The sequence below is a fragment of the Ranitomeya imitator genome, chromosome 2 (genome assembly GCF_032444005.1).
Source record: "Ranitomeya imitator isolate aRanImi1 chromosome 2, aRanImi1.pri, whole genome shotgun sequence".
In the NCBI taxonomy this organism is placed as follows: Eukaryota; Metazoa; Chordata; class Amphibia; order Anura; family Dendrobatidae; genus Ranitomeya; species Ranitomeya imitator.
In genome coordinates this window covers 494355233-494374700 of record NC_091283.1, presented here as the reverse complement: position 1 = coordinate 494374700, position 19468 = coordinate 494355233, and the positions used below count along the sequence as shown (strand labels likewise).

The window sequence follows — 19468 nt, the reverse complement described above, 5'->3', positions numbered from 1 at the left end:
ATGCGAGACTCGGACGTATTTCTCGCATGTGTGATCCCGGCCTAACAATCATAATGGGAGACATGACCAGGATTCTGAACAGTCAATAATGTCTGGCAAGAGACTAGGTCAGCAACATCTTTGGAGAGTCCCATTAAAACTAACATGAGTAGTTGAGACATTGACTTGGCTTGTGATGTGCTTGGTACATACATGCATGTTCTTGGTACATACTGTACATGCGTGTGCTTGGTACATACTGTACATGCGTGTGCTTGGTACATACTGTACATGCGTGTGCTTGGTACATACTTTACATGCGTGTGCTTGGTACATACTGTACATGCGTGTGCTTGGTACATACATGCGTGTGCTTGGTACATACTGTACATGCATGTGCTTGGTACATACTGTACATGCGTGTGCTTGGTACATACATGCGTGTGCTTGGTACATACTGTACATGCATGTGCTTGGTACATACATGCGTGTGCATTGTTTTCTTATCTTTTGTGTCCTGTGCTAAATTTGAATACCGTTTTACAGTGTCGAACACTAAATCTGCAGTAGTGTATGATGGTAGTCGCTACCCAGCATGTCTTTTATGATCTCAGCAGCTCACAATCCCGCGGTGCTAGTAAAAGTCTTAAGATGCATTCACACTGGAAGATTATTGTGAACCAACTTTCCTAGGAACACTCGTTTCATTAGACTTTTGCAGTATAACAGGCTGAGAATCATCTGATCGTTCATGGTCTGATGTTTACATTAGCCGACCCTAAGCGGACCCCCACACTGTTAACTCTTTCTAGTATCCATTCAACATATGGAATGTTTCATTGTGGAAAGACTGAATTCAAGAGTTAAAGAAGACCAGAGTGAGAATCCATGAGTTACGGCTTCCACTCTTAGGCCCTGCCAATGTGTTGGTGTTGCTTTGAAGGGTATCTGGCAACAGGTTTTTGCTACCTCATCGGAGAGCAGCATAATGTAGGGAAAGAGACCCTGAATCTAGCGATGTATCACTTAATTTACTGGGTGCAGCAGTTGTGACAATCAGTTTTTAGATGTAACTTATAGTAGAGCTGAGAAAGCTAACACCTCCCCACCTCAGCTTTCGAAGTACGTTGTCTATTGACAGTGAGCTGCTAATCAGAGGAGGGGGCACGGTCAGACAACTTGGCTCACGGGAGCTAGAATATACAGTGATCTGATAAAAACATTAATTGTAAGAAAACAACATCACACAGCCTAATAAGTGACACATTCCTGGAATCAGGGTCTCATCCTTTACCTCATGATATCCTCAGATTACATAGCGAAAAGCTGCTGACAGATTCCCTTTAAATGGATTGCTGTGTCTACCCTTACAGCCTTGGTCTCCCTCTGATACTTGCATACTGGTGGCTTCCTGCATAGAGTACATAAAAGTAAAATGAATAACCTTACATCCCCCTTCCCCATTTAGACCAGAGCTGCTTCAGCTATGTTTTTCAAAAAAGGCCTCTGCAGAGACAGATCTGGAGAATTAAAGCTACTAAAGGGAAACATCTGTGGGGTTGCTCAATCGCCAGCAGCCGACCAGGCTTCTAGATCGTAGACTGTTCTTGTAGAAAGTTTTCTGCTCCTGTGATCACACGTTCAGGTTCAGTGGCCATTGCAGCTTCTCTGAGAACCTGCATATGTTCTTCAGCTGCTGAAAGAGACTGATCGATCCAATCCATACCAACCGTCAGGTGACAGGCATTTTTTGTTACCAAAACAAGATGGCTCACCGATAGCAGAAGAGCCGTAGTTCTGAAAATTAAAAAAATAATAATTTAGATATTTTCCAGTATCTTAAGGGTTTATGTAAAAGATATCAAAACTGTTGCCATAATTGGTGATTTACGATATAAGAAAAAATGAAGTCAATACAAAGAGGAAAGCTCCACCTTTAGGGTGCTTTCACTTTGAGTTTAGTTACATGTTTGTGAGCCCCTTCAGGGTTTGCGTCTGTAAGGCTGGGTTCACATTGCGTTAACAGCAGCCCGTTAACGCATGTGTTGAACGGGCTGCTGTTAATGGTCTGCTGTTAACGCCAATGCCGACATTCCATCGTGCTAGCGCAGATAGAGCTAGCAGATGCTATATCTGCGCTAGCAGTGACGGACCCGGAAACGCTGCAGCCTGCGTCCCAGGGTCCGTCACTCAATGACGGCACATCGCTAGCGCACGCCCATTGTGGGCATGCGCTAGAGATGCGTCCGACATAGGACTTAATTGCGGTGTTAACGGACTGCGTTACACTGCGTTATGCCGCGGTGTAACGTAGTTCGTCTAACGGACGCCACAGACGCAGTGTGAACCCAGCCTAAGGGGTGTGCAAGTGGCTGGTTTGGGCCCTGTATTCCTGTGCATACGTGTCAAATAAAACTGGGTACGATATACATGTTTTAATGTGTACTGTTTAACATGGTAGCATTTGATTCTATTTTAGTGTGCTGACCAATGTGCTTGTGTTTATACATTGTGCAAGTAATGTTTATATGGCTCTAGGTGTAAGGGACAGAGGTACGGATATGTAGTGATACAGTAAGGCCGGGGACACACACAACGTATAAAAAAACGGTCCGTTTTTGACGGAGGAGAATCGCAAAAATTTTTAGAAAACAGTGATCCGAGTGCAGTGCGAGGATGCGATTTTCTCGCATCAAATGATCCGTGTGACATCCGTATGGCATCCGTACTGCGTGTTTTTATCGCAGGCTTGCAAAACCAACATACGCCAATACAAGGGATCCATGTGTCAAAAAAAACAAACATATATACTGTCTATATATATATATATATATATATATATATATATATATATATATATATATATATATATATATATATATATATATATGCCAGTAGACACATATATGTATATATATTAATATTTCATCCAGCGCGATATAGCAGAAAGCCGGTAATTCAATTGCCGGCTTCTGCTTTCTCCTTCCTAAAACCCGACATGATTTGAGACCTGGTTTACATACAGTAAACCATGTCTTCTCCCCATTTTTTTTGCATATTCCACACTACTAATGTCAGTAGTGTGTCTATGCAAAATTTGGCCGTTCTAGCTATTAAATTAAGGGGTTAAATGGCGGAAAAAATTGGCGTGGGCTCCCGCACAATTTTCTCCGCCAGAGTAGTAAAGCCAGTGACTGAGGGCAGATATTAATAGCCTGGAGAGGGTCCACGGTTATTGCCCCCCCCCTGACTAAAAACACCTGCCCCCAGCCACCCCAGAAAAGGCACATCTGGAAGATGCGCCTATTCTGGCACTTGGCCACTCTCTTCCCATTCCCGTGTAGCGGTGGGATATGGGGTAATGAAGGGTTAATGCCACCTTGCTATTGTAAGGTGACATTAAGCCTAATTAATAATGGAGAGGCGTCAATTATGACACCTATCCATTATTAATCCAATTGAATGAAAGGGTTAAATAAAAGACAAACACATTGTTTAAAATTATTTTAATGAAATAAAAACAATGGTTGTTGGAGTATTTTATTCTACGCCCAATCCAGTCACCCTCGTTCTGTAAGTAAAAAAACATAATAAACCACCAATATCCTTACCCTCCGCAGATCTGTAACGTCCAACGATGTAAATCCATCTGAAGGGGTTAAAATATTTTGCAGCCAGGAGTTCCGCTAATGCAGGCTGCTCCTTGCTGCAAAACCCCGGGGAATGAGGCTAAATATAGATCAATGATCTATATTTAGCTTCATTTGCGGTGAGGCGCCCTCTGCTGGCTGTTCATAGATCGTGGGAACTTTCCTAGAAAGCCTGGGAGCTTTCTAGGTAAGTACTGTACACCGCACTGAATTGCCGGCTTTTCTCTCTAACAGCGCTGCGTATTCCTCGCAAGTCACACTGCTGGTCCGTGTGTGATCCGTATTTTTGGGGCTTCCATAGACTTTCATTGGCGATTCTCGGCCGCAAAACGCTGACAATCGCAGCATGCTGCGATTTCACTCGGATCCTGAATACGGCCGAGAAAATATCGGATGATGGGAGCTGCCCCATAGATTAACATTGGGACGAGTGCTATGCGATTTTTTATCACATTGCACTCGTCCGTATTACGGTCTAGTGTGACCCCGGCTTTAGGTTTAGTGTTCAGTCAGGGTTATCTAGGATTTAGGACAGTGGAGGGCACCATAGAGTTAGATATTAGGTTGAGATAAGAACTGGTTTCAGTCAGAGTTGTGAGAGCTGAAAAAGGGGGCGGGGCCAGTGTAGTGGCAGAGAGAGTGCCTTCCTGAGGTAATTTCAGTGAGTGGGAGGAGCTAAAGCTGTGAGGAGAATTGTTCTAGGAGATGGGGCAGAGAGCTGAACAGAGCAACAGGGAGGGAGTGAGACTGAAGATTGAAGGAAGAAGGTCTGGAGATGCTAGATTTTGGAGCACGTGGGAAGCGAGACAGCCTTGAAGAATCAGTGGCTAGTCTGTGGGTTATCTCCCGTGACATCCGGGACTTAGGGTACTTTCACACTGGCGTTTTTTTTAATACGTCGCAATGCGTCGTTTAGGGGAAAAAACGCATCCTGCAAAGTTGTTTGCAGGATGCGTTTTTGCCCCATAGAGTAACATTACCGACGCATTGCGACGTATTGACACACATCGCAACCGTCGTGCGACGGTTGCGCCGTGTTGTGGCGGACCGCCGGGAGCAAAAAACGTTAAGTGTAACGTTTTTTGCTCCAGACGGACCGCTTTTTCCGACCATGCATGCGCGGCCGGAACTCCGCCCCCACCTCCCCGCACCTCACAATGGGGCAGCGGATGCGCCGGAGAATGCACCCATTGTGCAGCGCTAGCAATGCTAGCGTCGGAATCTCGGCCCGACACAATGCGACGGGCCGAATTCCGACGCTAGTGTGAAAGTAGCCTTAGGCTACATTCACACTTGCGTTGTTAGGCGTACGTCGCAATGCGTCGTTTTCGAGAAAAAAACGCATCCTGCAAAGTTGCCTGCAGGATGCGTTTTTTCTCCATTGACTTGCATTAACGACGCATTGTGACGTATGGCCACACGTCGCATCCGTCGTGCGACGGATGCATCGTGGTTTTGGCGGACGCGACGCACAAAAAAAGTTCAATGTAACGTTTTTTTGTGCATCGTGACCGCCATTTTCGACCGCGCATGCGTGGCCAAAACTCCGCCCTCTCCTCCCCGCTCATCGCAATGGGCAGCAGATGCGTTGTAAAACTGCATCCGCTGCCCACGTTGTGCTACATTTAGCATACTGTCCATCGGTACGTTGGGCCGACGGTTTGCGACGGCCCCGTACCGACGCAAGTGTGAATGTAGCTTTACAGTCAGAGGATAGGCAATGGCATCCTTTAGTTTCGCCCATGATGGGGAAAGTGGATGGGGAGCACTCAGTATCAGATCAGCTAGCTGGATGGTTCATGGAACTGCGGGCCTTGGAGCCACAATGCAGGAAGATGGGCTGAAGGAGCAGACCAGGGAAAGCACAGGAAATGGAGTTTCCATGACCGCATATGCCGAGTACGATCTTTTTGTATGTTTGTAACCTAACCACCAAAAACCGCCCACCGACCCAACCTTTTCCTTAAATAAAAACATAACCAATTATTCTTTTGGATATTTTGGCCACAGCGCCCAACTTTTATTAACAAAATTAACATAAACATAAATACAACAGTATAAATTCGAGGGGAGGGTTCTTGGAGCTAAAAAGATCTGGCAAAACCCCACAAGAGAAGATCGACCACCATATTACCCTCAGCCGTGAAAACCAGCTCGAGGGCACCGTACATCCCGTTCCGGGAAGAGAAAAAACCACCAACAGCTCCCAGGGTAAAACCCCGTCCAGAGCCCATACCAAAATGCCAGATCCAACCCCACCACATTTTAAATTGCCTGTAATTATGCTCCAATTCCTTCCCCCAACCAATCAGCGTCAACTCCAAGAACCCCCACCCCCCCACTGCCACTGTGACAATAAACGAATAAAATGCAAATAATGACCAAACACCCGCATACAAAGTGTAATCCCAAACCCAAAAATGTCTTTTTTTTTTTTTATATATATATATATATAACTTCCCTCGCCATATCAATATATAAACTCTGCCCAACAATTCCCCCCCCCCTCATTAAAAAACCCCCAAGCACAAGCCAACAAGGGAGGGTGGGTGGGTCTTCCCTCTCCTGAATTAAGGTAGGGAATGGCGGTTTTCCCGCACTTTCCCTACTACCTCCCCCTTCTAAACCCCTCCCCCCCTTTCCATTCTCCTATCCCCAGCCGCAGCATTATTTAAAAAGACCGCCCGGCTCAAAGCAGTCATGGGGGGCCTCCTCCCAGCTGCGCTTTGTTCCAGCCCCCATCTTGACCGCATATGCCGAGTACGGTCTTTTTGTACGTATGTAACCTAACCACCAAAAACTGCCCACCGACCCAACCTTTTCCTTAAATAAAAACATAACCAATTATTATTTTGGATATTTTGGCCACAGCGGCCAACTTTTATTAACAAAATTAATATAAACATAAATACAACAGTATAAATTCGAGGGGAGGGTTCTTGGAGCTAAAAAGATCTGGCAAAACCCCACAAGAGAAGATCGACCACCATATTACCCTCAGCCGTGAAAACCAGCTCGAGGGCATCGTACATCCCGTTCCGGGAAGAGAAAAAACCACCAACAGCTCCCAGGGTAAAACCCCGTCCAGAGCCCATACCAAAATGCCAGATCCAACCCCACCACATTTTAAATTGCCTGTAATTATGCTCCAATTCCTTCCCCCAACCAATCAGCGTCAACTCCAAGAACCCCCACCCCCCCACCACACACGAACAGCCCTGACCACCTCAGGCTCGTGAGTGCCCCAACGCCACCAACGCCCGTTCAACTCTTTCTTGCAATGCTAAAGTCCACAAATCAATCCCAATCGCGTTTAAGTGGACTCCGTCCTCCAACCAGTAGTTACCAAGCCCTGACTCCAATTCAAAATGTCTAACACTAATCCCCCCGTTCCTGGAAACAAAACCCGCTATTGCCCTATTCAACTTGACCCTAGCCCTATTAATACCCTTCAAAGATCTAGCCCCCCTCCACTGTTTCCTAGGCACAATATCTGACCACACAATCAACACCCCAGGAAATGATACCTGCAACCTCAACAAATCGAACCGTATGTCCCTAATCAACTCCCTGACAGGCCGCACACCCAAGTCGTTCCCCCCCAAATGCATAATTAAAATGTCAGGTTGTCTATCTAAACGAACCGCCTTAGAAAATTCAGAAAGGGCCCTGCTCCACACCATCCCCCTATATCCCAACCACCGAATGACAACTTGACGCCTACTAAACCCCAGTTGCCTACCGTCCGGCCTGACCTCGGCCCGCAGCGCCCCCCAATGAACGAACGAATGTCCGAAGATCCAGGCTAAGTAAGGGGACACACCTGCAACAAGATGCATGAAGAAAAAACACTGGGGTCAAATACAAAATCATAATCACACCACTAAATTAATGACGGACGTAACTTAAGTAACGATTGGAAGTCCACCTGCCAATTCTACAAATGTCTTCCGCGCCCAAACCCAAACTATCAGCTTCTGATGCCGCCCCGATACGAAATGAATGCGACCCAAACAAATCCGGAGAAAGGCCCAACTCCCGCAAGCCCCTTCTTAACACCGCAATGAACTGAAAGCGTGACAAAAAGGACCCCTCTGCGTGACACAACAAAGGGCCAGATCTGCCTGACCATAACTGCCAGTATGCTTCCAGACAACCTCTAGGGCACATCAGAGACCCGTTAACCCTCCCCAGCACCACACGTTTTCCTCTCCCAATTTGGTCAGTCTTTGAACGCCGAATCCAAAAAACGATACCCCTCATCCAGACTTCCACATCCTCTGCCAACAAACCCCCTGCTCTAACTCTGGAACTCGACACCAGCTCCCCAACGTGCAATGCCCCAAAAAATGCTAATGAAAAAGCGAGACGAAATAACGCCAACTCAAAACTCGAACCACAAATAATCTCCAAAACTCTGCCCAACCGTTCCAAAAGGCTAAACGAAATGGGGCGGCGACGGTCAATCGACTGATTGCCTCTCCTAAAAAAAATTTAAAAAAAGTGCTTGTCTGACCAAAAAATGCTTTGTCGCGTCCACCAACCCATTCAACTTAAAAGCAAAAGCCAATCCAGCAACAAATTTATTTACCTTCGAAATCGACCAACCTTCCTCGGCCGCCTTACCGATCAAGAATAACACCGCCAACATCCTATCTTCGTCAGACACCAACTGACCCCACACCGACACCCAACTTTGCCATACCCTCCAAGAGGCTTCGTATGATGCCCAGGTTTGACTCGTAACAGACTCCCGAATCAACCGGCCCGCTCGTCCATAATCACGCTCCAAAGATTCAAAGGGCATTCCTCTCCCGAGATCTCCGCGTCCGGTGCCAATTCCCGAAAACGGTCCCACTGGAAACGAGACAATGCATCGGCTATTGAGTTCTGCACACCCGGCACATGCACGGCCGAAATACAAGCGTTCAGCTCCAAGCACCGGAAAACCAACTCCCTCACCAACTTAATCACCGGGGGGGATGAGGCCGATAAACTGTTCATCACCGACACGACGCTCATGTTGTCGCAATGAAAAATGAATCCTCCTGTTAGCAAACATTTCCCCCCAAATGGAAACCGCCACCACAATAGGAAACAATTCCAGCAAAACCAGGTTTTTTGTAAGGCCCAACTCCCTCCACTGGCCCGGCCACCGTCCGGCACACCAACGACCACCGCAATAGGCCCCGTAACCAGCCGAACCGGCTGCATCCGTATAAATCTCGCAATCAAAGTTTGTTAAGACCTCCTGCTGAATCAACGACCGCCCGTTGTAATTGCACAAGAAACGTTGCCACACTAGCAAGTCGTCTTTGTGTTCCTTGCTCAGGCGAACAAAATGATGCGGCTCTTTCACACCTGCTGTTGCGACCGACAACCTGCGACAAAATATCCTGCCCATGGGTATGATCCGACATGCAAAATTCAATCTACCCAAGAGAGACAACTCTTTCAAAGTCAGCTTCCTCCTCCTTCTAGCTCTATCAACCTCCTGCTGCAGCATGGCCAACTTATCCTCCGGCAACCGACACTCCATTCTCTCGGAGTCAATTAAAATTCCCAAAAAACTCAACACCGTAGTGGGACCTTCCGTCTTATCCGCCGCTAATGGAACTCCAAAAAGCTCTGCTACCCAAAACATAGCCGTTAACGTATTACGACACACTGCGGAATCAGGCGGCCCAATAAACAAAAAATCATCCAAATAATGGATAACCGACTGAACTCCCGCCACGTCCCTAACCACCCACTCCAGAAAAGTACTAAATGTCTCAAACAATGAACAAGAAATGGCGCAACCGATTGGCAAACATCTGTCCAAATAGTAACCACCATTCCAAAAGCAACCTAACAACGGAACACTGTCCGGATGCACCGGAAGCAAACGGAAGGCCGATTCAATATCCGTCTTTGCCAACAGCGCCCCCGGGCCATGCCTTCTCACCCACTGCACCGCTGCATCGAATGATGTATACTCAACAGAGCACAGCTCTTGGGCGATGCCATCATTTACCGACCGACCCTTTGGATATGACAAATGTTGAATCAACCGAAATTAATTCGGCTCTTTCTTAGGCACCACCCCCAAAGGGGAAACCACCATACCCTCAGTCGGCGGGTTCAAAAACGGCCCAGACATCCTTCCCAACTCCACTTCTTTCTTGAGTTTAACATCAACCACCTCGGCATGCAACATTGCCGACCGCAAATTCTTAATCGAAAAAGGAACCTCGTGACTCGGGGGAGGAATCCTAAAACCATCCGCAAAACCATTAAAAATAATACCTGCCTTCACCTGATCAGGGTACCTATTTAGAAAGGGGGCCATCTCGTGAAGCCTCACCGGGCTCTCCCCCTTGACCGGCACCCACAACTGGCTTTCCTTTTCCCTTCCTGAAACACTTTGAATCCCCGTGTGAACTTCCATTACAGTGGGAACACACATGCTTAAATTTACAGGTGTTACCGTATTTACACTGCCCGTCATTAAACTGCCAGCAGGTTCCAGACTTCTCCTTTGCTCCCTGTGCACCCTGACTACTGCTTCCGTGTCCCGCCTGCTGGCTGCCACCACCCCCGGACCCATGAAAGGACTGCCCATGTCTAGCTGGGGCCATAACCTTCAGCCAAAGGCCTATATCCTTCTGGTCCCACCTAATTTCCGGCCTCACTGCCTTTCTCTGCCTAAACTGCTCATCATACCGCAGCCACGTCTGACAGCCGTATGTACGATGCGCCTCCCCAATCGAGTCTAGATAGCAAAACAAACCCGAGCAATTCTCGGGCGCCTTCTCCCCCACTACGCTCGCCAATATTGCGAATGCCTGTAACCAATTCACAAATGTCTGCGGAATTAACCGCCACCTCCGCTTTTCTTCCTCCTCCTTTTTGCTATCGTCTTTTTTCCCTTTATCCAAGTTAAACTTCTCCAACGGAAGCAGGGAAAAAATTTCCACATACTCGTCTCTCCAAATCTTCTCCTTCACCTCCTTTTTTAAATGCGCTCCCAACGGCCCTTCAAAGCACACATAAACTTCCCCTTTCGCTCTGTCATCTAATTTGACCGTATCGCCTTTCTCCTTCTCTGTCTGAACCGAAACCGATACACCTGCCGATGCCACCTCCAATACCCGACTAGGGCTTACCAACCCACTTCCCGACGGGGGTACCACCCCTCGCCCAGCCAACCATGCCTCCACCGGCGATGCGGCAACCCCAGTTGCCGACCCCCCCTCCAATCTACGCAAAAAGTTGCTCCGACCTCCCTTGACGATCACCGCTGGACTCCGACACCTCCTCACCGCGTCGATGCCCTGGGCCCGCGCCCCTGGCCTCCTCGTCACCAGGGGGGACCCGAGCATGTTGGAACTGCTGCGCCGCTAGCCCTCTCTGCCCCAGGCCCGCGCCCCTGGCCTCCTCGTCACCAGGGGGGACCCGAGCGTGCTGTAGCTGCTGTACCGACCCACTCCTCCGTCCGTGGTCAATATCCCCCGCCACCTCACCGTCCGATGGGTAACGGGTAAATGCTGCTCTGTGCTCCAGAGACCTCCTGGGCGACCTCGACCGATCCCCGTGTTCCAACCCGGGCGAGCCCGCCCGGTCGTGTAACATTCTTCGCTCCCGGGCAGGCAGTTTGACACTGCTGCCTGCATCTCTCCCTCCGCTGCGCCGTTCCGTACAAGCGGGACGTATAAGATCTCCCGACCGCTGACCGTCCGCCGCCTGTGTACTCCTCGTGGTCATCCCAGCAGGCACCCTGGGAGGTGATGGGCTGTGGGTGCCTGCCGCCGGTAAAGGGTCCGGATTCCTGGCTGCTGCTGCTGCTGCTCTTCCTGGCCGTGCTGCTCCTCCTAGCCGCGCTGCTCCTCCTGGCTGTGCAGCTCTTCCTGGCTGTGCTGCTCCTCCTGGCAGCGCTGCTCTTCCTCTTCCTGCCGCTGCGCGCCCCCTGGGCGCTGTGGATCTGCTGGGGGCAGGGGGAGCGGCGGCCGCTCTCCCTCTGGACACCGGCACAGCAGGAGAAGCCGGTGGAGCGGCGGCCGCGCGTCCCCTGGGAGCAGGAGACCTGACAGGAGCTGGGGAAGCTGCGGCTGCGCTCTGCCTGGATCGCGCAGGCAGCACTTCCGGTCCGGCGCTCCCGGCAGCAGCGGCGGTGTCCTGGGCCCGACTCCCGGCGCCTGCAGGCCGGGTACTTGGATTCCTGCCGGAGCGGGAGCGACCGGAGGGGGCAGCGCCGCCTGACTCACCGCCCGCAGGGTCCCTGGAGGGGCTCCGGAGCCTGCGCCTGCCACGCGCCGGGACTTCGGGAGATAGTCTCTCTGGGGGCCTGGTCCTCCTGCCCCGTGAGCTCTGCCCGGATCCTCCTGCAGCACCGATGATGGAGGCCAGCTGGGCCTCAAGCCAGCCCCCTCTCCTGGACCTGGCCATCTCTCTCAGCTGGGACATCATGGACTCCGCCGACGCCATCCTGCACGTCTTCCTTCTCCTGAATTAAGGTAGGGAATGGCGGTTTTCCCGCACTTTCCCTACTACCTCCCCCTTCTAAACCTCTTCCCCCCCTTTCCATTCTCCTATCCCAGCCGCAGCATTATTTAAAAAGACCGCCCGGCTCAAAGCAGTCATGGGGGGCCTCCTCCCAGCTGCGCTTTGTTCCAGCCCCCATCTTGTATTGTGAAAATGAATGGACTGTAACTGTTATGAAAATGCCTGAGTTCAGTAAAGTTTCATTGGAAAAGAACAAGGACTCTGATTATATTTGTGTGTGTCTGAAAAGGACTGGAGCTCTGTATGCTGAAGCGATCCCTGACCCCCAGGTGGGTGAAGTACATGACACACAACACACCACAAAATTGACATTCTTTTATTAATGCAGAGGGGCGCCAGGGTGTGAGGGAAATACAGAAGCCCCTCGCCATGACTACCACCCTGTCCCCCGTTACATGTCCAAACACAAAATGGGATTTAGACATTTGTTCTGACTGGGCCATAGACTGTAATGCTCCAAAGGAACCCACGAATGTGTAACTAAATGCAATGTGAAAGCACCCTGAAGAACCATAAAACATAAAAGCAGCCATAACTTATAGTTAACTTGTGCCACTAATGCTATTGCTGTGTCTGGACTGGTGTGTAGACAGGTAACTATTTTCCCATGATGAGTATTTGGTGAGTTTTTTTATAGTAAATTAGGTTACTTGTGTTTTTTTCATTGCGTTTTTCAGCAAGTTTCTTTTATATTTGCCTCTACCACGTTTTTGATGCTGCAGTTTTTGTCTCTTGTTGGGGTATCACATTCAAAATAAAGCAGCTTTGTTTTTGATACTGCCTGGTATTTGGCTTTGACAAAACTTTATTAAAACAGTTGTGCGGATTTTAATGCATTTCTGCCATGGATCTGCCATCTTGGACTTAATTTTTATCAACAGGGAAATGATTCAAGAAGTAAAGGTACCTTCACACATAGCGATATCGTTAACGATATCGTTGCTTTTTGTGACGTAGCAACGATATCGTTAAGGAAATCGTTATGTGTGACAGCGACCAACGATCAGGCCCCTGCTGGGAGATCGTTGGTCGCTGAACAAAGTCCAGAACTTTATTTCGTCACTGGATCTCCCGTGGACATCGCTGGATCGGCGTGTGTGACACCGATTCAGCGATGTCTTCACTGGTAACCAGGGTAAACATCGGGTAACTAAGCGCAGGGCCGCGCTTAGTAATCCGATGTTTACCCTGGTTTCCAGCGTAAATGTAAAAAAAAAAAAACACTACATACTTACCTACCACTGTCTGTCCCCAGCGCTGTGCTCTGCACTCCTCCTGTACTGGCTGTGAGCGTCGGTCAGCCGGAAAGCAGAGCGGTGACGTCACCGCTCTGCTTTCCGGCCGCTGTGCTCACAGTCAGTACAGGAGGAGTGCAGAGAAGCTGAGCGCCGGGCACAGACAGCGGTAGGTAAGTATGTACTGTTTGTTTTTTTTACATTTACACTGGTAACCAGGGTAAACATCGGGTTACTAAGCGCGGCCCTGCGCTTAGTAACCCGATGTTTACCCTGGTTACCGGGGGACCTCGGGATCGTTGGTCGCTGGAGAGCTGTCTGTGTGACAGCTCTCCAGCGACTAAACAGCGACGCTGCAGCGATCCGGATCGTTGTCGGTATCGCTGCAGCGTCGCTTAATGTGAAGGGGCCTTAAAGGTGACCGGGAATATAGGAGGCAGTGATCATGCTATCCTCAAATTTTGGATTACAAGAGGAGGAAGGCCAAAGAGGACTTAGACTTTAAGTTGAGCATCAGAAAGAATGATTTTAATGAACTCGGAAAGAGGGCAGGAAAGGTCCAATGGCTGAATGTTCTAAATGACAGAAATGTTCAAGAATGATGGGAATTTTTTATAAATGAAATTCTCACTGCATAATCAGAAACAATCCCGAAAAGTACTCAGAACTTAAACACTTGCTAAAAAAGGAAAAAGGAAATGTACTCTTATATTAAATGGAAAGCATAGCTAAAGAAGAATATAATGCTGTTTGCAGGGAATGCAGGGCAAGAGTTGGAAGAGCTAATGCCAGTAATGAAGTGAGATCAAAAGCAATAAAAAAAGATTTGGGGGGTATGTCAAAATCAAAAGAAAAGTGAAAGATGCAATATCATTTTTGCAGGACAAAAATGGTGAACTGGTCAAAAATGATGTTGAAAAGGCCGAACTTTGAAATTCCTATTTTGCATCTGTGTTCTCTAAGAAACCACATGTAACATCAACTGATCTTCACTGTGCTATTGAAAAAATAAAAAAATCCACACTATCTATACAGAGAGATGGTGAGGGAGCACTTAGCTAATTTAAATAATTTAAATATCCTGGTCCAGATGAATTACATCCTAGGGTACTGAAAGAGATAGCAGAAGAAATTGCAGAACCACTAGCCAGAATCTTTGAAAATTCTAGGAGAACAGGAGAAATTCCAGAATATTAGAGAAGGGCAAATGTTACACCTATCTTCAAAAAAGTAAAGAAGACGGAGCCAGGAAACTACAGGTCAGTGAGCCTTATTTTTATACCAGGAAAGATCTTTGAACAAATTATTAAACTCATGTCTGTTAATACTTGGATAATAATACAATAATTAACCAGAGCCAGCATGGGTTTGTAGTCATGCCAGCCGAATCTAATTTGCTTCTATGATGGAATCACTGGGTAGATGAGTGAAATGTGGTAGATATAATATCTCGACTTCAGCAAGGCATTTGCTAAAGTATCTCCTATTATCCTTATTGAAAAAATGACCAAGTATGGGATTGACAAGGCAACATTTAGGTGGATTCATAACTGGCTCAGTGATCATACTCAAAGAGTGGTAATAATTGGCTGCACATCTAATTGGAAGAGTGTTTCAAGTGGGGTACCACAAGGCTCTGTTCTAGCCCCAGAGTTTTTCAGCATTTTCATAAATGATCTAGATAAGGGAGCTAAAGGTAAGCTAATCAAAATTGCAGATGATGCAAAGCTAGGAGGGATAGCTAAAGGTACCTTCACACTCAGCGACGCTGCAGCGATACCGACAACGATGTCGATCGCTGCAGCGTCGCTGTTTGGTCGCTGGAAAGCTGTCACACAGACAGCTCTCCAGCGACCAACGATGCCGGTAACCAGGGTAAACATCGGGTTACTAAGCGCAGGGCAGCGCTTAGTAACCAGATGTTTACCCTGGTTACCATCGTAAAAGTAAAAAAAACAAACACTACGTACTTACCTTCCCCTGTCTGTCCCCTGGCGCTGTGCTTTCCTGCACTGACTGTGAGCACAGCGGCCGGAAAGCAGAGCGGTGACGTCACCGCTGTGCTTTCCGGCTGGCCGGCGCTCACAGCCAGTGCAGAGAAGCACAGCGCCGGGGACAGACACCGGAATGTAAGTATGTAGTGTTTGTTTTTTTTTACTTTTACGATGGTAACCAGGGTAAACATCGGGTTACTAAGCGCGGCCCTGCGCTTAGTAACCCGATGTTTACCCAGGTTACCAGTGAAGACATCGCTGAATCGGCGTCACACACGCCGATTCAGCGATGTCTGCAGGGAGTCCAGCGACGAAATAAAGTGCTGGACTTTCTGCAGCGACCAACGACATCACAGCAGGATCCTGATCGCTGCTGCGTGTCAAACTGAACGATATCGCTAGCCAGGATGCTGCAACGTCACGGATCGCTAGCGATATCGTTCAGTGTGACGGTACCTTAACACACTAGAGAAGACAGAATAGATTCAGAAGGATCTAGATAAGCTTGAACAATTGGAAGTGACTAATTGATTGGTATTTAACAGGTAGAAATGCAAGATTATACAGCTGGGCAAGGAAAATGAAAATTACATCTACAGAATGGGAGGAATAGAGCTAAGCGACAGCACGTGTGAAAAACGACTTGTGTATACTAATAGATCACAGACTGCACATGAATCAACAGTGTGATGCAGCAGCAAAAAAGGTAAACACAGTTCTGGGGTGTATTAAGAGAAGCATAGAGTCTAAATCACATGAAGTAATTATGTCCCTCTACTCATACTTGGTCATACCTCCTCTGGAATAATATATCCTGTTCTGCGCACCAGATTTTAACAAAGACATTGAAAAACTGGAGCAAGTTCAGAGAACAGCTAACAGGATGGTAAGCAGACTGCAAGCTATGTCCTACGAGGAACGCTCAAAGGACCTGGGAATGTTTAGCTTGCAAAAAAGAAGGTTAACAGGAGACTTAATAGCTGTCTACAAACATCTGAAGAAATGTTACAGAGTAGAAGGATCATCCTTATTATCATTTGCACATGGAAGCACCAGAAGCAATGGAATGAAACTGAAACGGAGAAGATACAGATTAGATATTACAATAAAATTTTTGACAGTAGGGGTGATCAATGAGTGGAACAAGCTGCCACTAGAGGTAGTGAGTTCTTCAAACAGAGGTTGGACAGACATCTGTTTGAGATGGTTTAGTAAATCCTGGATTGAACAGGGGGTTGGACGCAATGACCCTTGAGGTCCCTTCCAAGTTTAACATTCTATGATTCTAAAAATGTATATTTGGTTTTTTTTTATCTTCGGATTTTCTGAATCTAATGCAAGTCTATGGAGAAAATCTGTACATAACTCTCAGCAGCACCCCAAAAGAAACTGACATGTGGATTTGAAGCGTGCACCACAAGTCAGTTTATGCAGTGGTAAAAAAAAAGGCATGAGATTTCTATAAACCCCATCTACTTTGCTGGAACTGTAAAACGCTGCGTTTTTTGTGCAATAAAAATCTGCAGCATCAAAAACTCATTTTGGGAACTTATTCTTAAGCACCCTCAAAAGGGAACTTCTAAAAGATTTTTATTTTAACATTAACCCCCTGCAACAGGTTTTTTTTACTATAACTTTCATTTTTCTGTCGACATAACTATATGAGCATATGTTTTGCATTACAAGTTGTAAATTTGAAAGACAAAATTCTTTTTTCCCATATAGAGTGATGTAAAATAAGAAGAAAAATGCGATGAGGTAAAATAATGTAAAAACACAATTCTGTCATTGTGTCTTGGGTTTCATTTTTGCAAAGGCAGTAAAAATTACCTGGCAACATGATTTTTCAGCTTATACGATCACAAAAATAATTCAGAACTTTGTAAAAATAAATTAATTGGTTTGTCTTGCCACTTTCTGAGACCCATAACATTTGTTCTTCCATCGATAGATCTGTGTGAACGCTCTTTTTTGTGTGTAAACCTGCATTTTATCAATTCCATTTTGGGGTACTGTGGTGCAGTGACCAATGTTACAGCCAGGGGGCGCTGCGTGTGCACTTCAAGATGCACTTGGAGGCATAATTGTGATGAGACAAAGTCCGGCAGAATTGTAGATGGCCGGTATGTGTGTCGCAGAGGAGGACACTCTGCGCTGTCAGTCTAAAGTTATGTTGTGGTCTGGGACCTGTAGTCCCATATGTAAATGTGTAAGTTCTAATGGGAGATTGGCAGGGCTAGTCATGAGAGATGGGAAGGTCAGACTAGCCACACACACCCACACTCCCACCCAGGGGAGTGGTTACAGGTATGTAATGTGACCAGGGTGTGGATCACATGGTTCCTGTGTTTGGATCTGAATGGTACCTGTGAGGTTCCTGTGCAAGGTCCTGGACAGTCGGTGTTGGAGGCTCCTGGGAGTGGAGTCGTCCTGGAAGCACCTGGAGACCGTAGACCTGGACGGTCGGTGTTGGAGGCTCCTGGGAGTGGAGTCGTCCTGGAAGCACCTGGAGACCGTAGACCTGGACGGTATGTGTTGAGGACCTGGGACTGACGTGAAGTCAGTGTGAGGAGTGGAACTCCTGAGAGGTAACCCCGGACAAGGGGATTGTAATATACAGCAGAGAAGCCTATCTGCTACATGAACTGTCTGATGTCCTTTAATGTTTCGTGGCTGTATTGCAATGGACTGTACATCATATGGTTTATGCAGTTTAATAAACCAGCCTCATGTGAGGTACCGTGCCTGAGTGCTTGAATCTTGTGCCAAGCGAGTGTCCTCCAACACACTCAGGTAGCGTAATCTTACATATGGTGGAGAATGCGAGGGGCAACGGTCCAAGAAGCACATGTTGCAGCGCTGGCTGATCTGACCCAGAGGAGTAAACGGTCTGAGAATCGGGTGTAACAGACAGGAGTCTGTGCTGACTGGGGTCAGTGAGAGACTGTGAAGTTTTTTTCTCAAGTCAGCTTGCTGTGGCTCAGTGATGTCACGAAGTTTGCTGTAACTCGGCGGGGTTACGAAGGTGACAAGCGGCTTACTGTGGATCGGCGGGTCCACGAAGTCTGCGGTGGAGCTGTACAGAGCATTGTGGAGTGCAGCTGCAGTTGCAGCAAGAGGTTCAGCAGCAGCAGCTTGTGATTACCAGCAGGAGCTGGAGAATTGAGAAGGAAAAAAATTTTTTTACTTTTTTTTTTTTTTCTCTTTGCAGACTCTTAAAGGGCCAGTACAAGCCCAGAGACATAGGGGTGTACTGTGCGAACTGGGGCCTGAGTGCCGTGCAGAAGTCCACGGGGTGTCCCTAAAAGGGGTAGTGTCCATACAAGTGGGCGGTGACCCAAATGGGGATGATTGCCCAAAAGGGGGTGGAGTCCCAAATGGGGGCGGTAACCTGAAGAAGGGTAGTAGCCAAAAAAGAGGTGGAATCTCGAGAAATGGTGGTTTCCCAAAAGGGGCAGGAGCGTCCCAAAGAGGTACCGCAGACAAATTGGTGCCCGGGGCCTGTGAGTTATGTGTGTCCGGTATGTTGTGTGAACTATCCACCTCGTGAAAGTTTACGGGGGTGTGTCCTGTGGATGCAAGAGATGAAAATGTATGGACTGGTCGATTCTGGGGGCCCAGTGACTCTACTGAGGGTTGCACCTGAGGGACTCGAAATACCCGGTAGGAAAATCAAGGTCACCTGCATCCATGGGCACACTAAGAATTTTCCTGTAGTCAGGGTGGTCCTAGAGATGGCCAAAGACCGTGCAATCCATGATGTGGCCGTAGTCTCAACCTTACCCTGCCCAGTGATAATTGGCCGGGACTCTAAGTTCTTCACAGACTTGTGGGAGAAGGGGGTGTCTTTACAACAGGTGAATGGAGGGCTCTCAGTTGGTGGGGTTGCGTACCTTAAAACATGTGTTCCTCCCAAAGTTGAAGGGTCAAATATCAGGTTGACCAGTGGGGAGGGAGCGTCTGCCCAACTTACGGACATGTCACCTGATGTGTACCCCAAGAAGACTGTAAGTGACGTGGTTAATAAAGCCCCTGAAGCTGACACTCGGTTAGGGAGCAGCGGGAA

The 19468-nt window shown here is 47.8% G+C and overlaps 1 protein-coding gene across 3 annotated transcripts in view; it reads right to left on the bottom strand.

Moving 5' to 3' along the window:
* Window positions 1-205: 205 nt before the first annotated feature.
* The window catches only part of TMEM98 (transmembrane protein 98), a 170832-nt gene continuing 151569 nt past the window's right edge, over window positions 206-19468 (bottom strand). Inside the window, exon 7 of one of the 3 annotated variants that reach the window (XM_069751514.1) lies at window positions 206-1776. In XM_069751514.1, the coding sequence (XP_069607615.1) occupies window positions 1569-1776 (208 nt within the window). In that variant the 3' untranslated portion in view covers window positions 206-1568. The remainder of the gene's footprint in view (window positions 1777-19468) is intronic. The other 2 variants (XM_069751513.1, XM_069751515.1) reach the window with 2 other exon arrangements.